At 36.1% G+C, this 20,518-nt stretch overlaps 1 protein-coding gene across 1 annotated transcript; it reads right to left on the bottom strand.

Moving 5' to 3' along the window:
• Positions 1 to 13,370: 13,370 nt before the first annotated feature.
• Positions 13,371 to 17,425, bottom strand: LOC112715567 (cold-regulated protein 27). The gene is made up of 5 exons (XM_025767337.3): positions 16,739 to 17,425; positions 15,392 to 15,568; positions 14,999 to 15,287; positions 14,088 to 14,191; positions 13,371 to 14,002 (listed from the first exon to the last, which is right to left on the bottom strand). Exons 1-5 carry the CDS (start codon positions 16,943 to 16,945, stop codon positions 13,853 to 13,855), a joined length of 927 nt encoding a protein of 308 aa, XP_025623122.1. The 5' UTR covers positions 16,946 to 17,425; the 3' UTR covers positions 13,371 to 13,852.
• Between the last annotated feature and the right edge of the window lie 3,093 nt (positions 17,426 to 20,518).

Raw genomic sequence — 20,518 nt, 5'->3', positions numbered from 1 at the left:
TGCTCCTCCCACGCGTACACGTCACCCACGTGTACGCGTGGATTCCAAAAATGTCATATCCACGCTGCGCTTCATTCATACGATCGCATCCTTCTTCACACATGTCTCACCGATGCATATGCATGCCCCACGCTTAAGCGTCGCTAGCTGAATATTCGTACTCCATTTATCGCAGGCATTCTTCGATAAAGAGCGTAGCGCTCTTGCCTGAGACCGCTCTTCCATGAAGGAAATGTACTTGTATCCCAATGAGACATCGACTAGTGTATCTATATTTGGGAGTGGGTAGGAATCTTTTGGGCATGCTTTGTTGAGGTCTGCATAATCAGTGCACATCCGCCACTTTCCATTTAACTTTTTGACCAGTACGACATTGGCCAGCCATAATGGGTATTTTACCTCCCTTATGAATCTTTCCTCCAACAAGGCCTGTACCTGTTCCTCTACGGCTTGCGATCTCTCCAGGCCGAGCTTCCTACATTTCTTTTGTACTGGCCGAGATCTAGGGTACACTGCCAGTTTATGGCACATTAGTCCGGGATCAATATCGGGCATGACTGTGGCCTTCCATGCGAACAGGTCGGAGTTCTTTCTTAAGAACTTTGTCAGCAGTTCCTTTAAGTCTCCTTTTAGGTTTTCCCCTATGTTTGTTATTTTGTCTTGAGTATCCCCGATCTGAACTTCTTTGGTCTCACCTTCTGGCTGAGAACGAAGTTCTTCTCGAGCTCTGATTCCCCCGAGTTTAATAGTGTTGGTTTCTTTTCCTCTAGGGTCACCTTTAAGGTTCAAACCTTCATTGTAATAGCGTCGCGTGAGTTTTTGATCTCCTTTTATGGTGGCAATCCCTTTTGGAGTTGGGAACTTCATGCATAGGTGCGGGGTGGAGATCACCGCTGCGTGCTGATTTAGCGTTGTCCGACCTATGAGAGCATTGTACGCAAAGCTCACGTCGACTACGATGTAGTCTATGCTCTGGGTTCTAGATCGTTTTCCTTTTCTGAAGGTTGTATGGAGTGGGATGTACCCTAGTGGCTGAATTGGGGCGTCTCCGAGTTTGAATAAGCTATTTGGATATGCTCTGAGCTCTTTCTCTTGTAGGCCGAGCCTATCGAAGGAGAATTTCAACAGTATATCCGCAGAGCTTCCTTGGTCGACCAATGTTCGGTGGAGGTTGGCATTGGCTAATATGATGGTAACAACCACGGGGTCATCATGCCCAGGGATGCCTCTTGAGTGAAGGTAATAGTGGAGGTCTGATGACCTGTCCCCTTCTCCAATGTGGTACACCTCTTTAAGATGTCTTTTACTAGATAATTTAGAGATCTCTCCTCCTGCGAATCTACCGTTGATCATGTGAATGTGTCTCTCAGTGGTGTGAGGTGGACGTTCAGCTCGTCCTCCCACTTCGTCCCTTCTTCTCTTTTTTGGTTCGTCCACTTTGTTGGCTAGGAACTGATCTAATCTCCCTTCTCGGGCCAGTTTTTCTATGACATTCTTCAGGTCGTAGCACTCATTGGTAGTGTGCCCGTAGATGCGATGGTACTCGCAATATTCTGTCCGACTTCTTCCTCTTTTGTGTTTAATCGGGCGAGGGGGTGGGATATTTTTAGTGTTACACACTTTTCGGTAGACAACCACGAGGGACACCCGAAAAGGGGTATATTTGTGGTATTTCCTGGGTTTCTCAATAGATTGGTCCTCTTTTTTCCTAGACTCTTTTTCCTTGTCTCAAGGTGGGTAGGAGAGTACGGTCTTTGAGGTTTCTCCTAATCGGGAGTTTTCCTCCATATTGATGTACTTTTCCACCCGTTCTTGAACCTTGTTTAGAGATGTTGGGTGCTTCTTGGATATGGAGTGGCTAAAGGGTCCTTCTCGTAGGCCATTGATGAGTCCCATGATGGCCACTTCTGTTGGAAGATTTTGTATGTCAAGGCATGCTTTATTGAATCTTTCCATGTAACTGCGAAGGCTTTCCCGATCTTCTTGTTTAATTCCTAGCAGGCTTGGAGCATGTTTGGCCTTATCCTTCTGAATGGAGAACCTAGCGAGGAACGTTCTGGCAACGTCGTCAAAGCTTGCGATCGATCTTGGAGGCAGGCTTTCGAACCACTTTATTGCCATCTTGGTCAGAGTGGTTGGGAAGGCTTTGCAACGCATTGCGTTCGAAGCATCCATGAGGTACATCCGGCTTCTGAAATTGCTGAGGTGATGGCTTGGGTCGATCGTACCATCGTATGGGGTCATGTCAGGAGCTTTAAAGTCTTTCGGAACTTTAGCTTTCATGATTTCTTTTGTGAATGGGTCTTGGTCCTTGTGGGGGCTATCTTCGCGATTGGTCCGAGGGGTTTTAGTTTTGAGGTCGATTTTGAACTTTAAGAGTTTGTCTTCCAGCTCTCAATGCTGTCTTATTTCTCTCTAAAGATCTCACTCGGCTTCGCGCTGACATTCAGCTTCTTGTTCAAGCTGTTTGAGGTGATCCTGCTGTTCACGAATGGTATCTAAAATTTCTGTGTTCTGAGTCTGCTTGTCACCCTTTGATTGGTGTGTGTCCTTTGGGGAATTTGGTGTGGCATTCATGTTCTTAAGTGGCGTTCCTTCTTCTAATCCTGAGTTGAGGTCGTTGGAAGGGTTGTTTGCCATGGTGATGGGATGACTTCCAAATTCCCCGACAACGGCGCCAATGTTCCGAGGGTTACCTGAAACGGGAAGGTCAATCTCGGATGAGATCTTTCGATCTAGCCAAGGCTGCCGTGCCCGACTTGTTGGTGCTCGAGATGCTGCTGGTCCTCGATTGTCGGAGGGGGATGGTACCTGCAAGAGACTCCGATGCTTAAGTCAGTACGGGCTTTAGGCAGGTTTTTAGTAGAATTAGAGTATCTCTTATACCTGGGTGCTCCAGTGTATTTATATTAGTGTGGAATGACCTTCCCCGAGATAAGTTTGTTATCTTATCTTATCTTTCACGGGTAAGATCACCTATCTTTTGGCCAGCCGCCTTTCTAGTAGGCGGTGATTCCTCTTTCTCGAGCCTCTTTGGGCCTCTGTGGCGATTCATCTGAGCTTTTTGTGAAGAGGTTAGCGGTGACCATACTTTAAAAAAGTCGGTCGCTTTGTCTTCGTCCAACCGGACCTTATAGCTCGGTCCAGGGTATCAACAACTGCCATGGTAACACTGATATGATCTATGAAAGGGATATCAGATTTCAAATTTGAATTCCAACCAGAACAACAACAACACGAATCAACAGCAATGTCAGATCAAGCAGTATTTTAGTATCCAATCTTAGAACTGTAATCAAATTTAACTATAAATCCAGAAAATCACTTACTCTCAGAAACAATTACGAAGAATGTAGCAGATTGCAACAATAAATGAGAAATCAGAACATCTTTTGACGAGTCCAGCAAACCCGCTTTTCTCGCGGGGTCATTAGCAGCGACGTTCGCGTTTGCGGGGACAGAGAGGATGCATGAAGATGGTGACCCAGATCGGAGGCAGTTCTACGATGACTACAAAGCCAGGAGCAAGGGATGACCTGCCTGCACATCGACGGTGACAATGACAATTGTTAACGCAGCGAGCAGAGGCAGTAACAACGAGCATCGATAATTCAGATCTGGATCAAAATCAGCAACATTTGAGAAATTGAAGAACTCCGTAAATAGAAAAAGATTAAAGAATAGAGAAAATGCTTACCGTAGTGGAGAGTGAAATCGAGAATTTGAATCTGAAGGCAGAGCAAGAGATGATTGAGGTCTGAGGAGAAGCGAGATAAGGTTTACAATGTTTAACATCATGAGGAGGAGTGAGAATGATTGCGAGTGGTTTCTATTTGCCCTTCAAATTTGTTTTATTTAGGAGTGACTTTTACCAACATTTATAAGTAAATGTTACTTAATATCTAATTTTATGACCATTACTATTACTTTAACAAATGTTAAAATAAAAATGTTACTAAATCCTCAAAATGTAGTAGTTCCAGCATCGCCTAGATAAACTTTTCCTACAACAGTTGCGTACAAAAATTAAAGTATAACATACTACAACTATAAATTTAACTTTAAGTAGATCATTTTGTAAATTACATTATCACAGACCTTCGGGAATTCAAAGTGGATATTCCATACTTAAAGTATCTTTCAAAATTCTTGAGTCAGAGGCAGTTCTTTCCCAACCGGACAACACATAAGTGAATTTCATATCAAACCCACAGATGGCTAAAACATTTTGTGTTGGGTAATTGATAAACCCCAAATTTGTGGTTTATCTTGTGTTAAATTCAGGGAATTTTATCAACTTATCTCACATTTATTCAATGAAGTAGCATGATTTTGTGAATTTCTCCTAATTTGTGCTTAAGAGTGAAAACATACATTTTAGGCCTTAAAATTGCTAAATTTAATTCACTTTAATTCCATTTGATGCCTTGATATGTTTGTTAAGTGATTTCAAGATTGGAAGGCAAAGATTGGGTTGAAGAAATGAAGAAAAAGCATGCAAAAATGGAGAATTCATGAAGAAATGGGATTTTGGTAATCTGCCAGCGACGCGTGTACATGTCCCATGCGTGCGCGTGCGAAGGAATCATCAAGGCGACACGTATGCATGACTGACGCGTACGCATGATAAGGAAAGTTTCCAGTGACGCGCACGCGTGACCCATGCGTACGCGTGACAAGCAACACGTGACCTCACTAAAGGCAACACGCTGGGGGGTGATTTCTGAGCTCAAGGAAGCCCAAATCCAACTCATTTCTGATGCTTTTGAACCTAGGAATTGGAAGAGAATGGGGGAGTAGTCATAGTTTAGTTTCATCATGTTTTAGGTTAGAATTCTAGAGAGAGAAGCTCTCCCTTCTCTCTAGAATTTAGGGTAGTTTAGGTTAAATTTTCTTAGATCCAACTTTTCATTCTTGTTTTGATTCAATTTTCCCTTTTAATTTCTTGTTATTACATCTTTGCTCTTCTAGTTTTACTTGTCATTTCCTTTATTTTGTTGCTTTTATGTTTATGAACTTTTGTAGATTTTAATTCCCTTTTAATGCAAATTTATGTTTCTATGTCTTTTTATGTTTATCTTAGTTGCTATTGTTGATTTCTTACTTATGTAGTTTTTATTAATTCTTGCAATTTATGATGTTTACCTTTATTGCACTCTAGGTGTTTGATAAAATGTTTTCACTAGTTATAGAGTAGTTTTATATACTCTTGGCCTAGGCTAAAGGAATTGAGTGACCTTGAGTCATTGGGTCTCATTGAATTAGTGGTTTGAGAACCCTTAATGGTCAATTTGATACCATTAACACTAGCCTACTACTAAGTCAATTAGTAGCTAGGTTGGGACTTATGGGTTGATGTTGATCAAGCCTATTTGACTTACTTCAAGTATAGAAGTAGACTTGATGGGTTGATCCCTCATAATTGTCAATACATGGTTTGTAGACTAGAATGGTGATCTCAATTTCCATGCCTTAGCCAAGAGTTCTTTTTCCTTCCTTTATTAGTTAATTGTCATTTACTTTTTTGTTATTTACTTTTCTTGTCAATTGCCAAATCAAACCCCCTTGCCCCTTCATATCCAATAATTGATCACTTCATTGCAATTCCTTGTGAGACGACCCGAGGTTTAAATACTTCGGTTTATTTTTATTAGGGTTTGTACTTGTGACAAACAATATTAAATTTTGATGGAGAGTTATTAGTTGGTTTGAAATTATGCTTACAACAAAGTTCTCTTTTTCTATTGAGAAATTCTAGACCAACGATAATTCTTCTCTCAGTGATCTTTTCTTTCGCAAAAACGAGGGGCGTCCACCATTGGTACCTTCACACGACTACGAGTTCCATCTATCGCTCCAATGCAATCCTTTTTTTGGAAATTATATTGACTTATTAACATAACAGTATTATAATTATTTCATTGATAATTACATAAATGTCACTAAGTAAATCAAAAGAGTTAGTACCTTAAAAAATGGATAGAATCGACTATTATTAAGTATTTCATAAGGAACTTCCTCACCAGATGGTTACTTGACGAAGTCTCCCTCTAATGATAGAATAGCATATAGGACATTGTGAAAGTGATGATTAATTGTCTCCCCTGACCGGTGGAAGAAGAAAAATATAGTTCTAGTTTTCACGTTATGCCCTATAATATGTAGGAATTTAGCAACTTGCTCTTCAACCGTAGAACGAGTTGAATCCTTTACTCTACCAGTTCCTCTTAACTTCTGACACAACGACCTAAATGCTTCAAAGCCTATACGTATGACATCTCGGCACTTTTCAGACTCCAATAACTGTGTCATTAATTGAGTACATCTAAGTTCTCTTTCCAAGTTGTCGTCATTAATTTGCCTAGGCCTATATTGTGATATTAATTCCAAAAGATACAACTGATGCACTGCAACACATGAAAGAGATGTGACACAGATATGTTGTCTATTTTCTAACTCTTCCCTGACACGAGTTAGTATTTGTATTGGTTCAGGATGATATTGGTCAGTAGAAGTGATTTGACCTACTCGAAATTCTAAATCGTATATGACGTTTGTTCTATCTTCAAGATTCACATTTTCGATATTTTCGTTATCCATCTATGAAAATATGATGTTTAAGGTGGACATATCAATAAAGAAAGTCACATATGTTGTTACATTTTAACAATTCATTTGTCGAAATATAAAAAATAATTGAAACTAAAATTTTATATAAAACTATGGTGTCATGTTATAAACATGAAAATATCTTGTTATGAGGTACTTATCTCCAACTCCTAAATGCCAAATTTGGTTTGTCATGATATATTAATAAATGCATTGGTTTGTCACCAAAATTCAATGGGAAAACATAAAAATATAAGTTGCGAGTAAAAATTGAATGAGACCTCAAAAGGAAATTATTCTATAGTAATAATTATATCTATGTCCCATGCTTTATGTCTGTTTATTCATTTTTATACTAAAAAAAAAGAAACAAGAAAAAAAGGAATAAGTTGTCTCATTGATGATTGTAATAATTAGGTACATGCATCACAACACCTATAGATAAAATCTAACCAGATGGATCTATTTAGTAAGCGATGGAATTTTGAATAAACTATACCCATGATATTGATTCAATTCACCCTACAGTTAGTTGCAATTTAAGCATATAATTAACAAATCAAATCAATAAAAAAAGGGAAAAATAAAAAAAATTAAAAAATCAAACATGTAAAAACATTGTGATAACTGATAAGCATAGGTACATATTCTATGAACTCTGTAACTACTTAATCTATATTAAAAATACTATACTTTCTTATGTCCCAAAGTTATTTAGATTATTAAGATAGAGATTCTTCCTATGGTATATACAACAAATAGACAAATTATAAAGAGTTAATTTTTATGACATCTCCAATTTAATATCTACTATCTAAATTAATTGTAATTGTCATGGTTTATCTACCACCAATCTTTGATTAAACTAATTTAATTTTGATTCATGTTAATTTTCTAAAGATATGCAACAGGAGTTTTTTCAATTTTTTTTTTTAAATTCTACAAAAAGAATCATCTACAAAGCAAGTACCTAGTGGACTAAGCAAATGATGCATGAACTAAAGAAGAGGTTGTGAAATCTCTCCTTTTATGAATGATATATCTGATAGCTATTGTTGATGATATTTACATGAAAAGAAAGTAAAAAAGGGAAAGAAGAAGCTGGCTTGTGTCTTCAAAAAATTGCTTCCTGCTAACCTACAAAGAATTGTGTTTAAAATGCATGCTCAAATTGGTTGAATGATTTGATTGCTCAAAACTCCAAGTGTAATTAGTAGATTGATTTAGAATCATATTATATGCATTATGAGCTTAATCTTTTTTATAATCTTAATTCCAATATGTTGCTTTCACAAATCACAATCTATATATTCTTTCTTAATTTTTGAGTAGATTTTCCTAAATACAAGTGCCTGATTATCTTGTGTATAGTTATACATAGATCAAGACTTAAGAGGTAAAGCTTTTGACATTTTCTACTTGTTTCTCTCACACACTTTTCATAGTCTCATTAATAATAATGTAACTAAATTTCATGATCACTTCTGAATTCTTTTTTCCATATTTGGACCACCCCATGAAAAAAAAGGGCATAATGTAATAAGCTTTTAGAAAAAATCTGATGATGTGAAAAATATGACAAATCATTTCAAAGATCAAAAGAGTTAAAAATTACTCCTTTCAAAAAAGTAAACTGGCAGTGAAATATATGGTCAGATATGGTTGGATTTTTGAATTAGGACGAAGGAGACATGTAAAAACAGACAACGAAGAATGAGTTATTTTTCACTACAAAAATAAACGTCATCCACTGAATGTAAAATCAGAACATTATCTCAGTTGAAAAACAAAAGACGAATACAATCTATATGCCATAATGATTTTTCCATTTCGATTTGGGAGAAACTACTACAACGGAAAAAAGAACTCACCTTTCTCTTGAGGATGCCCAGATGAAGATGTGGTGGAACTGTCACAATGATAACGAAGTTGCTGTAGCAATGTGGATGAAGATGGGAAGCTACAGTGGCAGTGTTGAGGAAGAAGGCCAAACGGGAGAAGACAAGATACGTGTTCTCTACTTTCAGAAAGATTGAATTAGGGATTCTAATTTTTGTAATTAAAAGGGAAAATTTGTATTTTTACTCATAATTTCCCTTCCATCTCAGTTTTCTTTCCAACTTTGAAGAGAAAAATTTTAAGTGGGTCCCGTATATACTTTTCTATTTTCCCTTCAATTTCACCGTTGATCCAAACGAAGGAAAATTAATTTTTCTATCCGTTTTTTTCTCCCTCATTTTATTTCTTCACAAATTCATCTCATCCAAACAAATTTTTAAGGAAGAGAGAACGAATGAGAGAAAGGAAAGAGGAGGGAGGAAGAGCATCGCCGGCTTGGTGCCACCCATTGTCGCCGCTGTGTTTTCGAGAAAAGGGAGTCCACAGAGTGAGGGAGGTGTGTGACATTGAGGAGAAGGAGAGGGTGGCTCAAAGATCGCTGCCGCCCAGCCAGGGTCCAACTTATCACGGCTGTTGCATCACTGTCATCGTACGCTGCCGTCGAGCTCATAGTCGCCGCCATCGCACGAAACAGAGAGAGAGAGAGATGCGATGGAGGTGAGTGAGAGGAATTGCCGTCGCTGCTAACCTGCCGTGGAGCCATCGCGTTGCTGTCGCCAGGGCAACCATTCTCGTCGCCATTGAGCCACCAAGAGAGAGACACACTTAGACACAATTTTTGCTAGTTTTTTGTTCTTGTTTTTCTAGAGAGAGAAACCCTTATTCCTCTCTAGATCTAGTTTGAATTTGATCTCCCATTGTTGAATTTCTGGATTGGATTTTGTTAATTGCTTGTTATGATTACTTAATTTGAATTCTCTAGTATAATTTCACTTAGATCTTGTGTTGAATTATGTTATCTTGTCATTTTCCAATTTTTTACCCATTTTATGAATGTTATGGATCTTGAATTCTATGAGTACATTGATGTTTCTATGATCATTAGTGTTATTTGAGTTGTTCTTTATAGATAGTTATTAGTGGGTCCTCATAATTTTTAATTTAATTACAATTCGAACATGTCTTTTGTTAGTGTATTCCATGTGTTTGATGAAATGTTTCCTTTGATTATGGAGTAGTTCTCTTTACTCTTGGCCTAAGCTATGAGAATTGGGTGACCTTGAGTCATTAGGTCTCATTGGATTGTTGATTGGAGAACCTTTAGTGGTCAAGTTGACACTCATTGACACCAACCCACTACTAATCTAATTAGGAAATTGATCAAGCCACTTGACGTACCTCAAACCTAGGAGTAAATGTTACGTACTTAAGGTTTTTGGAGGTAGACTTAGTGAGTTTGGTTCCTCATAATTAGCAAATTATGGTTGTAGACAAGGATGGAGACCTCAATTCCCATGCTTAGCTAAGAGTTCTTTTTATTATTCATATTTGAAAACCCAAAATCTCACTTGTTTAATTCTAGCTTAGTTCATTGCTTAATTCTAAGGTAGAAGTAGATTATATGATCTCTTGATTTGGTTACTTGATTTCGTTCCTTTCATTTTAAGTTTTCTTGCATGATAAGTTTAGTAATTTAATTTTGTGTTATGACTTCCAACCCCGGATTTCTAACAAATGTTAATGCACATGTTTGCCCATTCTTCGTGAGATGACCCGAGGTTTGAATACTTCAGTTAAACTTGTATTGGGGTTGAATTTGTGATAATCAAATCCCTCTTTAAAATTTGATTCGAGGATTGGTCATCGGTTGGGAACTATACCTACCAACGAAATCATTTTGTGTGAAATTCCTAACCGGTACTTGTGCCTTCCATCACACCCTGAAGAGCAAGACCAAGCGTGCCACACCCTGAAGCAAGAAGCAGAGGCGTGCCACGCTAGGAATAGGGCGTGCCACGCCCTAGTTGAAGAAAGCCAATGTGCCACACACCAAACAAGGCGTGCCACGCATGAAGAAAATCAACCCCCTAAGAGCAAATTATAATGCTGTCAATTCTGACCTCTTCACATTTAAGTAGTGATCATAACATGAGTTAGAAAGGTCCAAATGAGGAAATTTTAGTGGCGTTAGAAAGATAAAATTCAGAGATTCAAAACGATATGTATATGTCTATAGTGGACATTCACTTTGGGCCGTGAACGAACCTCATCTTTTCGACTCAAAAATTAGCATCGGGATGCATGGGTGCCACACCCAAGATAGCAACTGGCATACCCAAAACAATTAGTAGTGTTAACAGACATGCTAATCCCGTTTTGAATTCATTTACTAATTCGACAGCACTGATATTCGAATTATCCTTGAAAATTATTTCACATGGCTTTCTACATCGACTAGACATAGTGGTTTTTAAAGTGTGTGATACAATACATGATTTTTTATTACCCTAATTTCGAATACGTGACTTATAATTTGGATTAGGACAATTCTTGAAAATTGTGTTTTCTCATAAGATTCAATTGGACAGGACTAGTTTGGATATGTGATATATATTCTGACTTGAGGACTACTTTTGAATCTTATGAGGAATTGAATCGATTTTTGCACTTAACCTCTTTAATTAATCGATTGACCATGACATTGGCAGTTGATTAATTGAAGAGAAACCGAGAATCCAAAACATTGGAAATCGGTTAATTAGGATTCATCGTGAAATGATCTTTGCTTGCTTTAGAATAGAGAAAACAAAGTTTGATTTTTCTAAGGACTTAAACATCCCTAAAACTTTTAACTTCTCCGTCATATATATTCTCTTTCAATCACTCACACGTACACTGCCTCAAGCAATTTAACATTCAAGCCTTTTAAGTTTCCCGTAAGTTCCAACATTCATCAATTTCATATTTTATTGATCTAATTAGTAGTTTAATTCGATATTTACATGTTCAGTCCGTTAATTCTCGTGGAAACGATATCTACTCACCGTAGTATTATTTGTGCGATTCGGTATACTTATCACTATCTGTAAGCTTCTATTTCCCGCTCATCAAAAAGATGACATAAAATTATTTTTTATGGCAACTAAACCATAAATAAAAATAAGACGAGTTTCCTATTTGTTTTTTCTTTTGTCAATACTTGAAATATCTATCGTCAAATGCAATAACCAACTAGGAGCAAGTTTAACCACAGCTCATGATTCACTGATTGTATTTTTTGTCATGTGATTAGACTACCTAGGATTCAGACTAAACAGAACAGAAACCCTTCATGGCCCCGTAAGTTACCTAAATGCATCGAGTAGAAATCACGAGGTAATATTATAGTGAAGAATATTTTTTTCAATAAAGAATAAAAAAAATTTATAATAGAAAAAACATTAAAACATTAAAGATATCCTATACAATGCATATTTTTTCGAGGAGTGCTATACATACAAGTCTTTTTGACTTACAAGTCTTACAAGTTACTAGACCTTTTAATACGTTATTCAACGTTTCCTGTTTTCAAAGCGCTACACGCAGCATGGTTCTTCTTCTTCTTCTTCCTCTTCCTCTTCCTCTTCGTTCTTCTTCTTCATTTTTTTTTTCGATTTTCATGGTTTCTGAAATCAAGCTTTGAAATTGTTTTGAAGAAGAAGAAGCAGCAGAAGATGAGGAGAAAGAGAAAGAGTTCTGAATTATGCAACGAATTTTGGGTGTATTTCTTAAATACTTTGGGTGTATTTTTCGTAATCCTTTGGGTGTATTTCTGTAATCCTTTTGAAGATAATGGAACTTCAGAAATACACCTAAACGATTACAGAAGTACACCCAAAATGATTACAGAAATACACCAAAAGGATTACAGAAATACACCCAAACGGTTACAGGAATTTACCCAAACGATTATAGAAAATACACCCAAAGGATTACAGAAAATACACCCAAAGGATTTAAAGAAATACACCCAAAATTCGTTAAAATACATCTTATGCATAATTCAGAACTCTTTCTCTTTCTCCTCCTCATCTTCTACTGCTTCTTCTTCTTCAAAAACGATTTCACCATGAAAAATCGAAAAAAAAAAGATAAAACAGAGAGAAAAGAACATAAATGAAGAAGAGGAAGACGATGAAGAAGAATGTGCAGAAACGAAAGAAAATGAGAAGAAGAAGAGTAAGAAGAAGAAGAACGTGCAGCAAGAAAAAGAAGAAGAAGGAGAAAGAGAAGGCAAGAAACGAAAGAAAAGAAGAAGGAGAAGACGAAGAGGAAGAAGAATGGTTGGAAGCGTGTTTTGAACGTTAGTTTTAATTAACTTGCAAGGCTTACAAGCCTTAATCGCTTGTATGCGAAGAATTACTCTTTTGTAAAAGGTATAATTATAATTTTTTACTTTTCACTTAATTTTTCTCTTTTAAAAACCCCACCCGTGTGTGTGTTTTTGTTCAGATTTGAAGAATCCATAATTGCTACCTGTGAGGCTGTGACTTAAAGAAGAGAGAAATTATAAACGAGCCCACAATGTTGTTAAAAATAAAATGGTTTGTATATGAAGGAAATGTTTCTTTCTATTATAATTATGGTGCATGCTATGACGATGCTTATATATATTTGCCTAACTTACTAAAATGAGATAAATTTTAATATTTAAATTAAAAAATATAAAAATAAATTATTTTTTAATATTTAAAACTTACCATAAAAGATAACTTCGACAATTTCAGTTTCAGTATCAAAGTTACTGGCACCAGAAAATTGGCCTATAATTATTCAATTATACACTCAAAAGTAATTTTGGTCCATCCTATTCAACCAGCTCTAATATTCCCGTAAATACACCAAAAATGCAATAATCTTTGCATGTTTCGTGGCTAAGTAAATAAAGTCAAACAGTATCACTTGGAGATATATACTATTGAAAGTCAAAGACATTACAGTCTCCACTCCAACTGATGATGATACAACATACGCAATAATAACACGCATACTGGATTTTCTCCAGCTTCTCAACTATTTTATAAGTACAATCAGCATCTATAAGCAAACTTGAGTAAAGCCAGCAAAAGGAGTTAACAATTATTGGTCTACCTAAATAGTTGGTTAATCATCCAATATATCATCTAGCAAATAAATCATACAAAATAATTATTATCTTGACTATGTATTGTCTACGAATATTGCTATCAAAGATTTCTTCCTTACTCTATGCTATGTGAAACACCTTTTGGGCAGCCTAACCGGCACTGGAACCTCAAGAATAGGAATAGTCACGTACAATTTGATTTATAAGTCTCGCATTACTATCTATTATGTCAGTTTGTATCAGCAGCATTCACATCCGAGACTTCAAAATTCCATGTACTTAGCTACCCCTTAGAAAGTGATGCAGATCTGACTTCGAGAAATGGAGGCTCTCTGGGAGTTTGGATAGCAATTCACGTCCTTTGTTTCTCGAGGATGAATCAGAATCAATTGAAGCGTCTAACGTGTGAATTATTCCAAAAGGCACAACCTGCATTTGAAAGGAAAACTGAAATGCTAACAAGCTCTCAGGTTATTTAAGATTTTTATCTGAAAGAGAACAAACTCATCACTACTTGAGCATTGCTTGAAGCCTCAGCTGCATCTGTCTTCGCTTTTTTCGCCACAGGCATGCAGCTTGACCTGGCTACTTCACCGTTGAAGTTTTGATCAGTGACCTCTACAAAAATATCAGAAAAGAAAAATCATTGAAAAAAAGTCCCGAAAAAGAAGGAAAAAATGTTTACAGAACATCAATTTTATACCCTTGTACCCATCCAAAAAAAATTCTAGTCCTAGACTTTTTATGGTGTCAGGGTGCAAAAGTCTCCCCAAAATTAATGGTTTTAATAGCATAGTAGGGAATAAACAATTCCTTTCTCTTTGCTTTCAAATCATCCACATTGAACTTAAACTCTATGAACCAGCTCAAACAGTCTAAACATATATCCCCAAAGATTGCATCATAGTTTAGTCATAAATGAAACCAATCAATTCCTCCAAGTACTTGATATCAGACAGTATATTTTACACATGGGAATCATTACCGCGATCACCACACTAGAACGTTATTATTCCAAAAGTTTATCATGTTGAAATCTGACTGCCATTCAGCTTCAGAAATGTTAAAATAGCAATTCAACCACAGTTTAACAATCAAGGTTACCAAAACCTTTTAGAACTTCCAAATTTGAGCAAACCAATGTTTGGAGATTTTAAATCACAGACTTAGGAGAAGTTAATAATGCAAGTAATGGTAAACTATATGCATTTCTTTAGAGTTAGCACAAAGACATCTCCACATCTACAAGGTGCAGATGCAAGAACAGAAGGGTGACAGAAACTACTCCTTTTCCCTTTTATTTGTCACTGAAAATTCAGTACATCCTCGAATTTTCAGAGTGACAAATGAAAGGGAATAGAGGGGTATCACTGTTGAGCAAAAAGAATAACCAACATGAGAGAAATGGAAGTGTAGTCAAACTACCTGCTGTACTAGCAACCAAATCTGGATGGGATGAGCAGCAACTGTATTGCTGCTCCAATCTTCTTTGTGCCCTGTCGGAGAATGATGAACACTTTCCTGCATGAACTCCATCATCACAAAGCAAGACATGGTCATAGGTATTAGTTTCTCTCAAACTGCATCCTCTATCTACCGGTGTAAGTCCATTTTGACTTCCTGCAAGAACATGAGAATCAGCTGTACTCTCTAGCATAGTTGAAAATTTTTCAAAGCTGATCTTCTTCCGGCAGATGTCATGTAAAGCCAGAGACTGAAAGCAACAAAAGCTTATAAGGCTGGATTATGCAGGTTAAAAAAACACAAAATTAACACATACACACATAATTGAGATTCTTTTTTGCATTGATGTCTGACCTGTCTGGGCATATCATGTGAATTTTGTATAGTTCTGGGTTTACATGCTTGATCAGTGTTATTTTGTAAACACCAACCACGTGAACGCATAGAACGGTGCAATTCATTCACAAATGAAGCTTCTAAAGAGTTAAGATATTGCCGGTGCTGTTTATCTGTCCATTCTGCCAATATATCCTGGAAAAAACCAAAAATCATCTTAGTATATACTTGCCAACAAAATGACTTCCACCCTCATAAGAAATCATGGACAAGGTCATTCAAACATTGAATAACATAAAAAAAAAGTTATTACAAGAACTATATTAATCAATCTATACATAAAAAAAAGTTTTAAGTATAATGCCATATACCTCTATTATATCAATCAAAACCAAGGGCAAGTCAAAGCTAGTTTATATGATTCTTCTTCTAATTGAAATAGCTTTAAGGTTTATGTTATGCATTAAAGCATCTGCAGAAAACATCATATATTTCAGCGTCCTTTTCAATGGTAATTTTGACCCCCTTTTTTTTGGTACATTCACAAATCAAGTATAAATAATGTTAACATTGTTTCATGAAAGTACCAAAAATGGTCAACACAACCATCAATTTATACTTTGGTTTATGAATATACCAAACTAGTCAAAACCATCATCAATATGGAGGATTAGACGGAAGGAGTAATACAGAACAAGTTTTAAAACAAGCAGAAGGTCTAAGATCCAAGTAGTTCATCTGAGCAGTAGATACAAACCTAAAGAAAACATGCTCGTGTAACAGAAATAATATTACAAACTGATTCTTCTTACACCAAGTTTTAAGTTGACTGTCCAATCATACAGGATCAACACAACACATAAAGCGTGTTAAAACTGAAAGCATATAAGGAGGTCAAACATAAGAGATAAGCCAAGAAAGTTTATCACAGAGCCTCAGCACCAATAGTCAAACATTAATCATATCTGTTAAACAAGTATTATTCAGTTACTTCATGATCCTCACTACATCAATTTAAATCTCAATTTTCTCTATGCTTTCGGATTACAGGTATTATCAGCTCATTTATTGCTGAACTCAGCAAACAAACTTCGGGAATGATCTGCAATAAATAAACCCAAGCCATGCAGAAGCACAATTGCGCAACTAAATGACATAGAAACAAAAAAACGCAAAACGTACGGATGACCTATAAATCGAGACACAATACAATTTACAAACAAAAACACAAGCACACACTCCAAGATCAACCTTCCTAGCTCGCAATTTTCCACCATATGAATCTAATTCGGAAAATTCATTATCGTAATCAGCTAGGCAAACAAGGAATTCGAGAACGGAACAAGCAGAAACGAATGAATTTACCGGAAACGGAGCGGCATCGGCAGCAGCAGCGGCGCCAGCGCAGAAGTTACGCGAGGAGGAGTCCTTGGAGGCGCAATTGTCGACGGTGATGGCGGAAGAGGGGGAGGCGGAGGTGTAGCGAGTCAACTCGGTAGCACAGGAGCGGGGCAATGGCTCCGGATCGGAAGAGACCGGCGGGGAGAAGTTTTCCCGGAGAACGGGGTCCATGGTGGTGAGAGTTATCAAAGAATTGAAGAAATAACCAAAAAAAAAAGAAAAAAAAAGAAAAAGACAAAAGGCGTGTGAGTGCGGGTTGTGTTGGGTTACAAAGGAATGAAGAGGAAGAGGGAGAGGCGGAGAGGGAAGGTGGTGGGTGATTGGGGAAAATAAAAAAAGGGAATCCAAAAGAGGGTCCAGATGGCGTCGCTTTTACACGTGTCAGTGGAATCGGTGAGGTGCCACGTCATCAGGGGAGATAATATCTCGGGGTAATGTGAGCCAGATATTTTTGTGAGGGGAGTCATTGTAGGCGGAGTTATTGGCGCGTGGGTTTCGTGCGTGGCTTATTTGTCGTAGCACGTTCCCACATGCTCGCGCGTCGCTCGGATCCCGATGACTCTCTCTCTTTCTTTTTCTCTTTTCTTCTGGGGCTGGGTGCTACTACTCTCTTCTCTTTATTTATTTATTATTTTTGAAAAAGAAAAGATCGATCTTGCTATCTATTTCTAATCTAATAATATCATTTTTTATTTTATGAGTAGATGAGCAAATTAATTTTTAAAAAATTATTTATTTTTTAAATTAATTATTAAACGAATTTCAATTAAATTTAGTTTTAAAAATTTTAAATTAATCATTTTAACTTAGTTTTTAATTTTTATAATTTGTCTATAAAATTCTTTTTAAGATATTTGTTTTATTATATTTATTTATAATATAATATTTTTTTTAAGAGTTCGTTTCAAAAGTTTGGCTACTTTTTTATAAAAAAAATACTGGTATAATACAATAAAATGGATATAGAAAAAAATTATTATTATGGTATTAGTTCAAAACACAACTTACGTTTTACTTTTTTTTATTTTTTATGGGCAAATTAAGCAAACGTAACCTGTATTTTAGTTTTTTGAAGTTTTGCAAAATTTTTTTATTTCGTTTCAACCCAAACGCAACTTTTGTTTAGTGAACGGGCAATATCTTATTTTTTTTCTAAACAACAAAATGTAGCTTGCATTTTTGGTCGTGTCAACTTTTTGTTTTTGGAATAACAAAATGTAGGTTGTGTTTTTACTGTGTCTGAAATATTTTTTCGAAAGCATAAAAATACAGGTTGTGTTTTGATTAAAAAATATATTTTAATTAAGGATCCTGCCTATAAATACAAAGTAGATTCATTCGGAAGCCTGACTTCAGTTCTACTCTTGCTATTCTTCTTTCTTGCACATATGTGTTATAGTTCTGAATTTTTTTTACAATTAGTTGTGTCAAAAAATTCGAGTTAGGTAAGGTTGAAATTATGGAAGGTATTATCAACTTGCGAGTGTATTATGACAGTGAGACTATATCAAACACACACAAAGCAGTGACTTTTGTTTGTGAATGTCTGTTGTCATTTGCTATTCCATGCACCATGAGTTTTGTAGAGTTACAAAATAGTCTTTGTGATAGCATACAAAGTCACATTTCTAAAAGGGTGAACATAATTTTATATAGGAATCCTGTACAAATATTTGGTAGACTGATACAGTTTCAAAATAATGCCCATCATTGACAACGAAAGTATGTAACAGATGTTCCGTATTTATCAACAAACCTGATTTTACGTGCCGATAATAGAGTTGTACGTTAAATTTGAACAACATTTCGGACTGGACGCGGTTGACGTGGAGGTCAATGTTGACGAGTTCGGGGATATATATTGGGAAGAAGATAACAATGACAGCGAAGAGGAGTTCGAAGCCAACTATAAATTTGAGGACGAAAACAATGACGGAGACTTGGCGGGCAATCTAACGGTGCAAAATGAAGCGGATGCTATTGTAAGCCAGCACCCCTTTAATGTTCCATCTTTTATGAGGACTCTGGATCTCGAAGCCATGCACCCCGGAATTTCCTGAGTATGCGAATATGGGTGTGTTATCATTATTAATTCAAGTAACCAGTAGTGTGTATTTTATTTCCCTTGTCTGACTGATGATGGTGCGCATGTCGTAAGTGAAGGCAACGTTGTAGCGAAAGATAGTGAATTTAGTATCGGAATGGAGTTTGGCTCTAAAGAGTCAGTGATATCTGCAATCAAAAGCTACACTATCTCTAGAGGAGTTGATTACACTGTATATAAGTCTGAGCCACAAACATTCTATGTAAAATGCAAGGGTTATGGTGATGGGTGCGATTGGCTTATCCGAGCTAGCTTGATTCGAAAGAAAGGTTGTTGGGAGATTAGGAGATACAATGGCAAACACACGTGCACCATGAGTTTTTCACAAGATCATGTCAAGTTAGACTCAGACACAATTGCATATGCTATTAGGCCGTTGGTCGAAACAGACCCGTCGATGAAGGTAAAGTCTATTATTGCAGAAGTTCAATCCAAGTTCAACTACATTGTTAGTTATCACAAGGCTTGGTTGGCAAAGTAGAAAGTTGTCGCAAAAATTTTCGGTGATTGAGAAGGTTCTTACCAGACTCTGCTAGTATGGTTGAAAACAATGACTTTTTAGATGTCAAGGTCTTGTGTTCAAAATTATTGTCCTCTAAAGTATTTTACAAAATTAACAACATAGATTATAACATTTCTTTCCGAGACTTAATCCTAATACTAATAATAACAATAACAATGTCACTAATACTAACAATTATAACAACAACAACAACAACAACAACAACAACAACAACAATAATAATAATGAAAATAATAATAAAATTATTAATTAAAATACAAATATATAAAATAAAAAATATATTTATTTATTAATCATAAAATTTTAAAAAAATTTCTTACCCATTGAGGATGATCCAAATATTCAATAATATGTTCTTCCGGTTTGATAAAATTACGAACCATTTTTTCTTCCTTCACTGTATATTTCTTCTTCAACCACACTTGCTTCACTCTTGCTTCCTCACTCTCGTTTCACTCTTCTTCAGTAAAGCTTTTTCACTCTTGCTTTCCCTTCGTTTTCGTTTTGGTTTTGGTTTTTATAAGTTGGATTCACCACCCTCCATGATACGTGTTATGCATGCAGCTTGGGAGGCTGCCAAACGCAACTTGCGCTTTGCCCTGCACGGCTGACAAATGCAACTTGCATTTTGGCTTCTCCAATGCTGATCAACAACTGCTCCTATCTGCATTTAGGGGACATCGGGACACGTTTTGTAACTTGATTATCCTGTACATTTTGTAGTGTGCTATATTTTTTTAGTCTTTATCTCACCTAAAACGTAACTTGCATTTTGTGATTTTTGACATTAACAACTTTAAATTTGTACATAACACGCCATGCATCCATTTTTCAGTATTTCACCATTTTTATATTATTTTCAAATTAATTTTTGCAAAAGTTTAATAATACTTTACTCAAAATTTTTGTTATTAAAATTGGTTAGAACTTTTTAATTAATTAATTCTCAATAGAAATATTAATATAATGAAATATAAAATTTTACTTGAACCATCGCTATAAAATTTTGTGATTTTTGATATTATTAGCAGCTCCACATTTGTATATATAATACACCATGTATCCATTTTTTAGTATTTTATTTTTATATGTATTTTTAAATTAATTTTTGCAAAAA

Source organism: Arachis hypogaea, chromosome 10 (assembly GCF_003086295.3).
Source record: "Arachis hypogaea cultivar Tifrunner chromosome 10, arahy.Tifrunner.gnm2.J5K5, whole genome shotgun sequence".
Taxonomy (NCBI): domain Eukaryota; kingdom Viridiplantae; phylum Streptophyta; class Magnoliopsida; order Fabales; family Fabaceae; genus Arachis; species Arachis hypogaea.
Note: the sequence above shows the minus strand (reverse complement) of the source record. Positions and strands in the feature narration are given on the sequence as shown.